General features: G+C 41.9%; 1 protein-coding gene across 3 annotated transcripts in view; it reads left to right on the forward strand.

The window, feature by feature from the left end:
- LOC146644183 (regulating synaptic membrane exocytosis protein 2-like) overlaps positions 1–13,118 on the forward strand; it is a 61,012-nt gene that overhangs the window by 23,325 nt on the left and 24,569 nt on the right. For 2 of the 3 annotated variants that reach the window (XM_085395628.1, XM_085395630.1), the window contains exons 9-20: positions 553–620; positions 739–858; positions 969–1,068; positions 1,176–1,299; positions 1,402–1,448; positions 1,561–1,649; positions 1,735–1,770; positions 2,553–2,683; positions 2,826–2,997; positions 6,191–6,350; positions 8,864–8,932; positions 9,184–9,319. In XM_085395628.1, coding sequence (XP_085251754.1) covers positions 553–620; positions 739–858; positions 969–1,068; positions 1,176–1,299; positions 1,402–1,448; positions 1,561–1,649; positions 1,735–1,770; positions 2,553–2,683; positions 2,826–2,997; positions 6,191–6,350; positions 8,864–8,932; positions 9,184–9,319 — 1,252 coding nt within the window. Of the gene's footprint in view, positions 1–552; positions 621–738; positions 859–968; positions 1,069–1,175; positions 1,300–1,401; positions 1,449–1,560; positions 1,650–1,734; positions 1,771–2,552; positions 2,684–2,825; positions 2,998–6,190; positions 6,351–8,863; positions 8,933–9,183; positions 9,320–11,006; positions 11,115–12,696; positions 12,745–12,857; positions 12,924–13,015; positions 13,076–13,118 lie in introns of all 3 variants that reach the window. The other variant, XM_085395631.1, reaches the window with a different exon arrangement.

Below are 13,118 nucleotides of genomic sequence, written 5' to 3' on the forward strand. Positions count from 1 at the left end.
AAGGAAGGTAAAATATTCCCTCTAAACAAAATGTATAAATTCTAAATGTACAAATCACTCCATGCACGAATATATGCTCTCCCCATCAAAAAGTCTGCCCCTGGGCAAATATACCATATATCGTCGGTTATTGGTCTTAAACCCTAGAGCGGGGTTGTCCCTTAGAAGGGTCGTTAATGAGGCATTTACCATGTGCCTCATCACATGAGACAAGGTGTAAAGAAAGGCGTGGCTCAGTGTGACTGGGAAGGATCTCAGAATGCATTGTAGATAGCAGACGGTGTAATAAGCCATCCTCTCTGTTCAAAGATGGTCATTCACAGTGAACATAGATGGCCTCTTTTACTCCTTTCAAATATCTGTCTTCTCACTCAACAATGTGATCGTTGGCATCCTCAAAAGATTGACCCCCACAAAAGTTCTTCCTGTGTAGATTTTGCAGGTTCACATTGTGCATTTGTGGCTTCTCTCTGGATACTCCCACTTCCTCCTACAAGCCAAAGACATGTGTGTATGTGTTTTAAAACACCTTTAACCTCTTCTGGTTGCTAGGAGACATGGACAGTAGTCAGTGGTGGGATCATGGTTCCTGGCATGGCGAGCCTGCTCCCATGTCTATGGTGAGTTGACGCCCTGCCTTGTCAGTAATCCATCAAACAAACCCTGTTCTGAATGCGGAACTGTTGTTGGTTGCTGTTATTGTTAAGTAACCATGTGTTTCCCATTGTGAATCATCAGCAGCCAGTCACATGGCAACCCTCCAAGGATGGAGAGCGTCTGATTGGTCGAATTCTACTGAACAAGAGGATGAAGGACGGAATTGTTCCTGCAGATACAGGAGCACTCCTGGGACTCAAGGTGGCCTTCTTCTGCTTTGTTCTACTGCCTTTTCTTTTTACTATTTCTTTCACTATTCTTCTCTTCATTCTCCTCTTTTGATAATACAGTTTGGTGCTGTGTGTTTGCAGGTTGTCGGTGGAAAGATGACAGAGTCTGGTCGTCTCTGTGCTTTCATCACTAAGGTGAAGAAAGGTAGTCTGGCTGACACTGTGGGTCACCTGAGACCAGGTAAACACACTGATTTTCCTGATAGGTCTTAGTTACTTTGTTCACTGAGTCAGAGGTTGCTAAAACTGAATTAGATGGACTCTACAATGTTATCTTTTCTTCTTTAGGAGATCAGGTTCTGGAGTGGAACGGTCGGGTTCTTCAAGGAGCCACATTTAATGAGGTCTACAACATCATCCTGGACTCCAAACAAGAACCACAGGTGGAGCTGGTGGTGTGTCGACCAATAGGGTGGGTCTCTGATCAAGCTGAGAGGCAGAAAATATTTCTGAGGTTGTTCTCTTCTCTTAGGACATCATAGTAACAGATTGTTGCTGATTCTATGTTCTTCAGAGATGTTTCCAGATCAGTAGAGAGTGCCCATGTCCAGCTGAACTCCAGTGAGTCTATAAAAAAACAAAAACTACATCTGTCCTGTTCATTAAGAACTTCCATAGATCTGATAGTGGACAAAGTTCCTGCTGACTCAGAATTGGTCTATTTAATGTTCAGGTTCCAGTTCCTTTGACTCTCAGAAAGTTGGCCCATCCATCTCTGTCACATCTCCAATGAGCCCCAGTGTTCTGTCTGGACAGGTCTCGGTAAGTTTACCCAGCATGCACTGCATCAGAACACAGCCACTCAGCAGTCAGTTAATAGCATTTCCATGGTGATGTGTGTTTTCAGACTGTGGACAGGCAACCTCTGGTTCCCCGGATTCAGGTAAAAATTGAAAAGGACGGCGTGTGCATGTTCATCTTTATTTACTCTGTAGTGTAGTCTTTTAGGCTGTAGATAAATGTATCACAGAAGAAGCAGAACAAAGTACTCCAAGTTTCTGGTTTTAGTGGTTCTGAGGGTATCCATTGTTGTTGTAAATGATTCAGCTTATGTGGCTAGAGACAGTTCTAAAATGTGCCTTGTAGTTAAAGTACTTTGAGCGGTCGGTAAGAGTAGAAAAGTGTAGTATAAATATGAGAACTTTACAGTATAGTTCTGTTAGCACTGTTCTTGTCTGTAGGGTCCTTTGCTCTTCCAAAGAATTTTGCCTCCTTTAGCTGTGTTCCATAACTATTTTTCAATATGTATTCATGCTAAGGCTCCCCTGCAGTTTTGTGATTCTGTTTTGTACCTCTACTTTTTGCTTTGTAAAAACTCTCTAAGGTTCCTTCCAGGGGTCCTGACTCTGTTGCTGTTCCTTGGGGTTCCATTACATTTATGGGTTGATACAATTTTCTTCATGTCCCCTTTTGGTTATCATCTTACTGGGTTTTCTGGGTTTTCTGTAGCAATCACCTGGTGTTTCACTGGGCTCAGCTGGTAATTGGTTATATTGTCTGTTTGAATTTGTAGGTGCTTTCGGTCTGCTCTGCTAACAAAACTTTTCTGCAGGGTATCTCCTGCTGATGACTGGAGCTTCTTTTCTTTGGTCCTTTTTTGTTGTTCTCCAGGCTTCTTCTGTATTACTATGGTGTCCTAATGATGATGTTGTGGGTATTCTACAGGTGAAGCTATGGTATGATAAAGTCGGCCACCAACTGATTGTCACCGTTCTTGGAGCCAAAGAACTTCCTGCTCGGGATGACGGCCGACCCCGGAACCCATACGTCAAGATCTATTTCCTGCCAGATAGAAGGTGAAAAAGCAATCAAAGACCAGTATTTTATGGCTTAGAGGTTCCTTGAAAAGTAAAACTGTAGAACTTCTGATATCCTTTAAAACCAGTAGTGGACTATTCTCTGTGATTGGCTGTTAGTTGTACCTTCCTCCTTTAACAGTGATAAGAGTAAGCGGAGGACAAAGACAGTGAAGAAGTCATTGGAACCTCGGTGGAACCAAACCTTCATGTACTCTCCGGTCCATCGACGTGAGTTCAGAGAGCGAATGCTTGAGCTGACAGTCTGGGACCAGGCTCGAGTCCGAGAGGAGGAGAGCCAGTTCTTGGGAGAGGTGAGAACCCATGAACAATACAGAACAATGGAGAGGATATGGGGAAAACTCATTAAACTAAGAACCTTTAACAGTTCAGTTCTGACCTACTCTGCCTTGCCTTAGGTTTTATCCGATACCGGTGCCAAACCGGTACTTTTGAAATGGTGCCGGTGCTTAAACGGTACTCGAACCGGTGCTTAAAGAATGGAGAACACACACTTTGTCCAAAAACCTCTCATGTTTAGCTGTTTTTAAGTAAAAAGATAACAATGTTAGCCTTTTCTGCAGCTATAAGGTTCAAGGTTCAAGGTTCTTTATTTGTCACATGCATAGTTATACAAGTATAACACACAGTGAAATGTAACCTGACACGCTCCTCGACATGTGCAAAAATGGGGGGGGGGGTAGAGGAAGAACATTATATATATGGTATAGAATAGAATTCAACTTTATTGTCATTGCACATGCACAGGTACAGGGCAACGAAATGCAGTTTGCATCCATCCAGAAGTGCTTTAGTGATATAGATATATTACAATATATATTAGCAATAATATAGATATGTAAGTATATTACAGAAATGGGTCTATTATGGTATGTTATAATGTACACGGTATGAAGTATGTTATGAATATTCTATAACTATAGGTATGTACAGGCTATGAACAGGATATAAGTATGAAAAACTATACAGAAATCTGAGCTATACAGTTATACAGAAATGTGAACTATGCAAGTTATAAACAGTTGTAGGATTAAAAATTATCGTATGTACAGAATGATTATTTACACAGAATTATACAGTAGTGCAGTTAAGATAAGTGAGATATGTGGATAATTTCTACAGAGGCTATATATAGTGCTAGTGGTTGTGAGTGGTGGTTCAGTCCATGTTATTATTGTGTCTTTGAGGGTACAGTTGTCCAGTGTGTGTGTGTGTGTGTGTGTGTGTGTGTGTGTGTGTGTAGGTGGTTGCGGGTGTGTGTATGTCCAGTCCATGTGTTAACGTGGGTCAGATGTCAGGAGGCAGAGTTCATGAGTCTGACAGCTGTGGGGAAGAAGCTGTTCCGGTACCTGGTGGTCTTAGTCCGGAGGCTCCTGTAGCGCCTCCCAGAGGGCAGGAGGGTGAAGAGTCCATGTGATGGGTGACTGGGGTTTTTGATGATTTTCCCAGCCCTTTTCAGACACCGCTTCCTGTAGATGTCCTTTATGGCAGGAAGTGGTGCTCCGGCGATGCGCTGGGCAGTTTTCACGACCCTCTGCAACGCCTTCCGGTCCGAGGCAGAGCAGTTCCCGTACCAGACTGTTATACAGTTGGTCAGGATGCTCTCGATGGTGCAGCAATAGAAGTTCACCAGGATGTCTGAGGACAGGTGGTTCTTCCTCAGAGTCCTCAAGAAGAAGAGGCGCTGGTGAGCCTTCTTGACCAGCTTGGAGCAGTTGGTCGTCCAGGTGAGATCCTCGGAGATGTGGACTACCAGGAACTTGAAGCTGCTCACACGCTCCACAGCCGTCCCCTTAATGTAGATGGGTGGATGTGGGTCAGCATTCCTCCTGTAGTCCACGATGAGCTCCTTGGTCTTCTCAGTGTTAAGCAGAAGGTTGTTTCTGTCGCACCACTCAGCCAGACGATAGGCTAACGTGGTTAGCCTACTCAATGTAAATTACACACAAACAACAGTAAGCTATTCACCCAGAGAAGAACGGCTGCTGCTGCCATCATCATCAACCGATAACAGGCACCACACCCGCAGTAGATGTGCTCGGTGTGAGGTCTTGCAGCAAGCTATCAAATACGGTGCATTTCTCAACTTTTAAGAAAACGCTATGCGTCGCCAGGTGTTTCATCAGATTCGAGGTGTTACCTCCTTTGCACAGTATCACCTTAAAGCACTTGTTGCAGGCTGCTGAGTTTGTATTTTTTGCTGTGAAGTACAGCCAGACTTTTGACCACTTTGCCTTGGGCATTTTTAATCTGTAGCTCTGCTCTGAAAGAACGTATGTACCTGGGCCCGCCTACTATCCTGGGAAAGGTAAAATGATTGGCTAGAATCCAAAGTGTATGACATTTCAGGAAAAAAGGACCGAAATGTGCGCTGCTTTTCGGTCTGGTTACTACCGTTTATGTTAGATAATAATGGCACCGGATACCGTTATCCATTCCTACTGTTCAGTCCTGCAGTAATTATTCAGTTTTTATTGAACTATAGATCCCTAGCACTGGTTCATCTTATTGCAGCCTACATATCAAAATACCAATAAATGATGCATGTTGCTAGGCAACCCAGTGTGACTTGTTGTCTTACATTACTTATTGGGGTCAGAATAACGTCCTCTGCAGTTCTGAATATAAGTGATCGTGATCGTAAAGAATCAGAAGAGTCTGTTCAGTGACAGGTTGCTTCTCCCCAAGACAAGAACTAACAGACTTAAAAACTCCTTTGTCCCACACGCCATCAGACTGTTTAACTCCTCTCTGGAGGGGAGAGGGAGGGGAAACAGGAGGACAAAGGAGGGGGGAACAACTAAGCTGTAGTGCCTCTTCACCTCACTGTACAATACTTTTGTAAATAGTCAACAGTGCAATAGACTCAATACTTGAAATGTGCAATTCACTTGTATTTTTATTTTTTATTCCTATTTATTCTATTTATCCCCTTTGTATATTTTATTTATATTTGTCTCTGTATTTATATATGTGTGTGTGTGTGTGTGTGTGTGTGTGTGTGTGTGTGTGTGTGTGTGTGTGTGTGTATGTATATATATATATATATATATATATATATATATATATATATATATATATATATATATATATAAACAATTCTGTAACTGTAACTTCGGTCGTTGCTGTGCTTTTTTTGGAAGTCGAATTTCCCAGAGGAACCCACCCGAGGGATTAATAAAGTTCTATCTTATCTTATCTTATCTTATCTTTTTTTTCTTGTCCCACACACCCCTAAATTCACAGATGATTAAACACATTTTCGGAAAAGTCATGAAGTCTGAGATGATGGAATTTTAATTTAACAGAATTTGAAAATTCCAAGGGGTCAAAGTGACCCCCTTTGTGATTCTAGTGTTAATTAGCACTGAAAATGTTAAAACAGGTCCATGTGTTTGCTCCCAGTTCTTTATTTGTTCTCCTTTCTACATACTCTGTATATTCTTAGTGTTCTCTGTATGTTTTGCATCCATTCTCCTGAGTCAGATCCTGATAGAGATGGAGTCTGCTCTGCTCGACGATCAGCCTCACTGGTACAAACTGCAGCTTCATGACGTTTCCTCACTGCCACTGCCCAAAGCCTCCCCCTACCTGCAGAGGAGGGGACTGCAAGCTGAGCACACACACAGCAGCAGGAGGCTGCAGAGTAAGACACACACTCTCTCTCTCTCTCTCACTCACACACACACACACACACACAAACACACGCACGCGCACACACACAACAAACCTGTGTCACAACCTCACACAACAACATGTTATTTGATGGATCATTTGGAGGGATGCTCTCCTCTGCTGGGACTGGTAATTTCACTGTAGTTGATACATGCTCTGATCACTGGAAAATGAGTCGGTTGCTAAAGTTTTGTTCAAACTGGTTTACCATGTTATAGAGTCAGAGAAGAAAGGTGAACTCTGAGATTTGTAACGAAAAATTGACAAAAGTCAAATGAGTGAAGGAGTCCAAAACTTGACATTCATCTTTTTGCAGACTTAATGGAGAGTCCAGCCTCTGGTTGCTGAAACCCTCTAACATGTCTATCAATGGTAGCCTTTGTTTCTGTTGGTAGTCAGCGGGTAGTAGCAAAGAAAAAGGGAGAAAAAACCTCGGTATACAGTCACTTTGCTTCACTAACACGATGGTCTCTGCTTGCCACGTTGCTGCTGGGCTCTTCCTACGTGTATGCCCCTGAAGTCAATTGTAGAAGAGCTCAAAATGAAAGAATGTTGGATTGGGCTTATTTCATCAGTGAATGTTTAGTCCAACAACCTAACAACCAGTCACAGCAGAGCAGGCCTCTGGCAGATCCAATCCAACACCAGTCCTCTCATTCATTTCTTTATTTGTTTATTATGCTTTATTGTTAACGTCTTCTTCTTCTTCTTCTTCTTTTGTTTCATTTGTTTTTCTTTATTTTAAATCATCCACAACGCTTTGCTAGACAAAGGTCATTACTATAACTCAGGTAAAAACGTGCGCCTGTGTGTGTGTGTGTGTGTGTGTGTGTGTGTGTGTGTGTGTGTGTGTGTGTGTGTGTGTGTGCACGAGTGAGCTCTATGGCATTTCCCTGTGTGATGCTAAGCTATCCATTTCAAGTGCTATTTAGTATTTATAGTTTTAATAAGTCATTGATTGATAATTGCTGCACAAATATAGCCCTGCCTGATCATATCATAGTGATGCAATTAAATGTTATTTTACCAGGCAGAAAGCTCTCATGAAAGATATTATGTAGCCAAATCATGGGAGACGTAGTTCTTGAAATATTTGTACCTCAGCTACTCAAAACTTGATGATTAGGGTTTGATCTTTGAGGGACTAGAACAGAACTAGCTGCCTGGATCCTGGAATGATTGATTAGAGCGAGTGCATCCAGAAGGTTATTGGGTTCCATATAATACTTGAAGACATGTCAAACTGTGCATGAAAAGGTTCTGGACAGACTGTTCAATGGATTATTGGTAAATCTCTCAAGGGAGTTCTGGATCTTCTTGTGGGAGATCTTTGATGTTGTACCAGGAGGAGTCAATTGGACGTTCTAGGTGTAGGATGTTGAATATATGAACATATGGTCAGCCTAATTCAACTTCTTAAAACAAAAAAACAACAACTAAGACACAGTTTTATGAGGAGTTTTATGGTTGGAAATCCTCAGGTGAACGGCTACAATGACCTAACCAGTGGTACATATCAGACAGCTGGTCAAAATGTTGCTTAATTTCGAAGGCAGATTTTTTTTTTTTGTCAGTATTGCCATTGTAACCTGTAACTGTGTTTTAGTTCAATTATCCTGTGAGTTGGACTTCATTTATGTTATTGATAGCACTGTATGGCCCCGTGGAACAAAATATGACCCATCGCTGATCTGGAGTTCACAACAGAAAAATAAATCAGAGAACAGAAGTGATCACTGCATCATTTCTATAACAGTGATGCAGTTGTTATGTCCAGCTTTATTTCTGCAGAGAGACTCATGTTAAAGTCGTGAGCATGGACTCAGGACGGAGGAGGTCAGTGCTGCTCAAATTCCCACAGGTGTTCTATCGCTCTTTATATTTTTCTTCCAGCTGATCTTTGCTGGATGGGTTTTATTGCTCCACATTTCTCTTTAAAAGATGAGAGCAAGTGACACACTCATCTCTACTTTCCTCCTTGGATCTTTTGTTTGGATGTTTTTATGCTTTAACAGGAAGTTGACTTCATTTGGGTACACTGATACACACTCATGATGCCATCTATAAATGTTCTCTTTCTAGTACCTTAATCTCTCATGCAGCCACCTATCATCAAACTCTGACCACTCTGCTTCACTTTTGGGACTAATGCAGAAATCTTATTTGTGTATAAACATGCTGGCCTTTGTGTGGCCAGAAAATTATTAATTTCAGCATTCAGTCCGAAACTCTGACTGCTGTTAAATTTCACGCATTTGTTAAAGGCTGATGTGGATGTGGATGAAAAGGTTCTGGTCAAGGAGTTGTAAAAGGTTTAAGGGAGTCTGTGTGTAATATCAGATGAATGTGTCTTTTATTGCTCCTGCGTTAACTGGTTTGTCCTCTGGCTGTTCGGTCTGGAGTGTTAGATTTGTTGACCTTCTTGTAGAAGATTACAGATGAGCTGCTTACAGGCTTAAATGTCCTCCCTCTCTCCATCTGCAGGGTCTCAGAGGATCAGTGACAGCGAGTTTTCAGATTATGACTGTGAAGACGGCATTGGGGTGATATCAGGTAAACTCCATATCCCATCATTCACTGCAGTCTCATTTTAAAGGATACAGGAGAGAATACTAACTGGCTCAAGTGGATTAAAAACATGCTGCTGTAAGACAATGGGAATCTAATCATTTTATAAGTTCCTCAAACTGCTTAAGGTAAACCATTTGAGGATTATGACATAAATGTGACTGCATAACTTGAAATTACAAAATAACTGAGTCAGGGTTGATGGTTGAACTCCTGCTCTGTTTCTCTGTGTGCAGACTACAGACAGAATGGGCGCGAATTCCATAGCTCCACCCTCTCAGTGCCAGAGCAAGTGATTTCTCCCAATCACTGCTCCCGTTCCGACATGGTCAGAATGAGGTCACGGTCACCGAGCCAGCCGCCTCCTCACAGGTAAGTATCTGTGTGTTGGGGATTTGAGATGGGCCCAAAACATGACAACAGAAGAAGAAACTAAAAAAGGTACCTGAAGAGCTAAAATTAGAAAAACAAGATGGGACGTGAGGGTAGAAAGGGAAAGATGCCACCAGAGAAGATTTGGGAGTACAGCAAGTTGATGCTTTAATCTGCAATCAAACTACAGTATTTGTCTTATCATGTACGTCAAAAGATTCTTGCATGTGAGAGCTTATTGGAGATAATTTATTGTGAGTTTATTGGTCTTTCCCCATAAAGTTATAAATATGTATTTCCATCTTTCTCTATCCTTATTGAGCTTATCCAAAAGAGTGACTGTATGCAAATATTAAGTTTGTAATAAGTAACACCGTGTTTAGGCTATTAAAACTCAGCTGTTCTCAAGCGATATCGAGTCTGATGAAGTGCTTCAGACTTTGTCCAGGTGATCATTTACTGTGTGCAGCATTATCTTATAGTGCATATGTCCTATTTGTATCCCTTGGAAATCACTGCTCCAACAGGTAACAGCAGCTGTGCAGTATGTCTACATGAGTCAAAATGCTGTGGAAATAATGCCAGTGTTTTTATATTATCAGCGGCTGTGGATCGGGTTGAGCAGGTTGTCGAGCAATCGAAAGGTTGGTGGTTCATTCCCCAGCTACTCCAGTCGGTTGAAATTTCCTTGTAAATTATAAACGAAGTGGTTCTTATGACGTGCTTTCTACCTACTATTCAGACTGCAGTGATCACGTCGGAATGTTCCAGTATCTTGCCCGACGCGCTTTGGCATGCAGGCTAGAGCAGACAGGGATCAACCACCAACCTTACAATTATTAGATGATCTGCTCTACCTCTCAAGCTACAGCCAACCTGAAGTCCAAATGTTCAGCAAATGTTGCACTATATGAATGTGTGTGTGAGACTGGATGAATGAGACTTGTAATAGAAAGTGCTCTGAGTGCTCAAATTGAGTATAAATGCACTACATAAGTACCAGTCCATTATCAAATAGAAGCCTAATAAACCCAAAACATTAGTAGCTAAATCCATATTGTTCAAGAGGAAGGAATATATTAGTGTTCCTATGACTACAGAATTTTTGACTGGATAAAACGAGCTTGATCAAGACGGATTCTACCAAGTACTTTGGCTCTCATAACTCTTTCAGCATTTTCCAAAAATCCAGACTGTCCTTGATATCATTCAGACTGTTGGTCACCTCAGGGACTTCGACCATGTGTGAAGAATGTGTTAACATCCTTCCCTGTTGTTTAGATGTTTTCTAAGAAAGTTAATAATCTTTGCATTGTCCGCGGCTGTTTCACACTCTAGAATTGTAGCACCATCCAAAATTGCTCTCATGTCTACATTAGCAAATCTAAAGTTATGTTGGTCTGGCATGATGGCAGCCATAAAACTCACACGAGTTGTTATCTTCCCTTTCCTGGCAGTTTCTTTTGCTATGCATTTTTTTGTCACTGGTTTACTGCTTTAAAAGTGTAATCATTAGTATTCAAGGTTTAATATGACTCACAGGTTTTTATCTTGAACTTTGAACTTGAATTTTTAAACAAATAAGCTTTTGAAGCCAGACAGGAAGTGGTCTTCCTAAAGGCATCATCCTCATTTTATCCAGACTTTTCTGTTCTTGCCATTCTGACCTTTGACATCTGGTTGCCAGCAATAACCCTCTTTACCCGTTATATCGGGAGGACGCGGTGCGGCTGCTGCGGGGCTCCAAACTGAGCCGAGCATTCTCTGATGCCAGCCAATACAGCACCCCGAACAGGTAACTATGGTAACACTAGGGATGGGTATCGTTTAGGTTTTATCCGATACCAGTACCAAACCGGTATTTTTGAAACATGAAACCTCTCATGTTCAGCTGTTTTTTTGTAAAAAGATAACAATGTTAGCCTTTTCAGCAGCTATAGGGGATTTATGACATCACGCTTGGCTGGAAGCCGCGCTTAAACAATTAAAAAAAAACACACAAACTTTGTCCAAAAACCTCTCATGTTTAGCTGTTTCCCTCTTTTTCTTTGGTCATTTTAGCCTTTTTTGCCAGGGTGAAGGGAGTATCTGCCATCAAACAAGAAGACAGCCGCATGTAACTACGACGGTGTTTGCTAGTTCACCTTATATGCATTAATGTAATAACGTGGTTAGCCTACTCAACGTAAATTACACACGAACAACATTAAGCTACTCACGCAGAGAAGAACGGCTGCTGCTGCATCATCATCCTCATCATTTCTGCTACACTGGCAGGGCTAGGGGCCAGGACTGTACTCTTCAGGTTCTTGGGGGATGTTGCTAACTCCGGGTCCAATAACAGGCACCACACCTGTAGTAGATGTGCTCGGTGTGAGCTCTTGCAGCAAGCTATCAAATACGGTGCATTTTTCGGCTTTAAAACCCCCCGCTATGCGTCGCCAGGTGAGGTGTTACCTCCTTTGCACAGTATCAGCTTAAAGCACTTGTTGCAGGCTGCTGAGTTTGCATCTTTTGCTGTGAAGTACAGCCAGACTTTTGACCGCTTCGCTTTGGGCATTTTTAATCTGTAGCTCTGCTCTAAAAGAACGTACGTACCTGGGCCCGCCTACTATCCTTGGAAAGGTAAAATGATTGGCTAGAATTCAAAGTGTGTGACATCTCAGGGGAAAAAAGCACCAAAATAAAGCACCAAAATGTGCGCTGCTTTTCGGTCTGGTTACTACCGTTTATGTCAGAACCGATACCAGTACCCATCCCTAGGTAACACATAGGAACATGCCCAATGTGAGTCATCTGGACATCAGCTAATCAGCATGCACCCTGCATCATGTAATATTGTTTATCTGCAAACTAATAATAAGAATAACCAGTAAACATGGTGTCGGACTGCAGCAGGTGTGTCAGAGTCAGGTAAACCCCACCTGTCTGCTGCTGCTGAACAGGTTTGAATCAGGAAACAGGTTGCATACTTGATTGGACATCTGATCCTTGTACAGGTTTTAGAAGTAGATTTAGTGCTTTTCTTTGATGTTTTACTACTAGTTGTTCTGCTTCTGGCTACAGTAGCAGTTAGATCTTGTTGGAGTAAATTAATTTACTGGGTGATGTACTGGGTTACAGAGATATTTTTGTGCTGCAGCATTTAGTTCTGCTTTTGAACTGGTTTTGACATTACAGCTTAGAGTTGTAGTATTGCTTATACTGCCTATATTGATTGTAGTAGTAGTTATGGTCCAGGTTATAATAAGTATTTAGTTTTAGTGTCCCTGTAGAGCACTTAGTGGTACAGTTAATAGTACTGGTTGTAGAACAGCAGTTGTACTGGTCTGACTGGTTCTCTGACTGGACACTGCTTCTCCCTGTGTATTTACAAGGCCATTGAGGAGGATGTCGCTTGCCAACTCACTTGATTCCCATGACAGGTACTTCTCTATCAGAATTCCAGCAGTGGCAGTAGTCATAGTACCAACAGTAAAAGCAATGATCTAAGAAAGTGGGGTATTTTTCTGTCTTGTAATCCTTTTCTGTGTGTAAGATATTTTAATGGCCCTAACCAGAGCTGGACAAACCACATCATCAATGGGAGCTGTGATGACTACAGGTGAGCCTTGGAAATTAGGATGTAGTGTTAGAGGTTGATGGCAGGTTCAGACTCATCATGTTTTGCAGTTCTGACGTCTTTCTGTTCTTCAGTCAGGACTTCATCCCTGATTTTCCCTATGAGCCTGACACCTACGATGAGGAACTACTGAGGTAAATGGATGAACATTTAAACAGTTTGACTATTAGAAAGGTG

The sequence above is a fragment of the Rhamphochromis longiceps genome, linkage group LG22, assembly GCF_057381845.1.
Source record: "Rhamphochromis longiceps isolate RC_006_pf linkage group LG22, R_longiceps_female_GT1.1, whole genome shotgun sequence".
NCBI lineage: Eukaryota > Metazoa > Chordata > Actinopteri > Cichliformes > Cichlidae > Rhamphochromis > Rhamphochromis longiceps.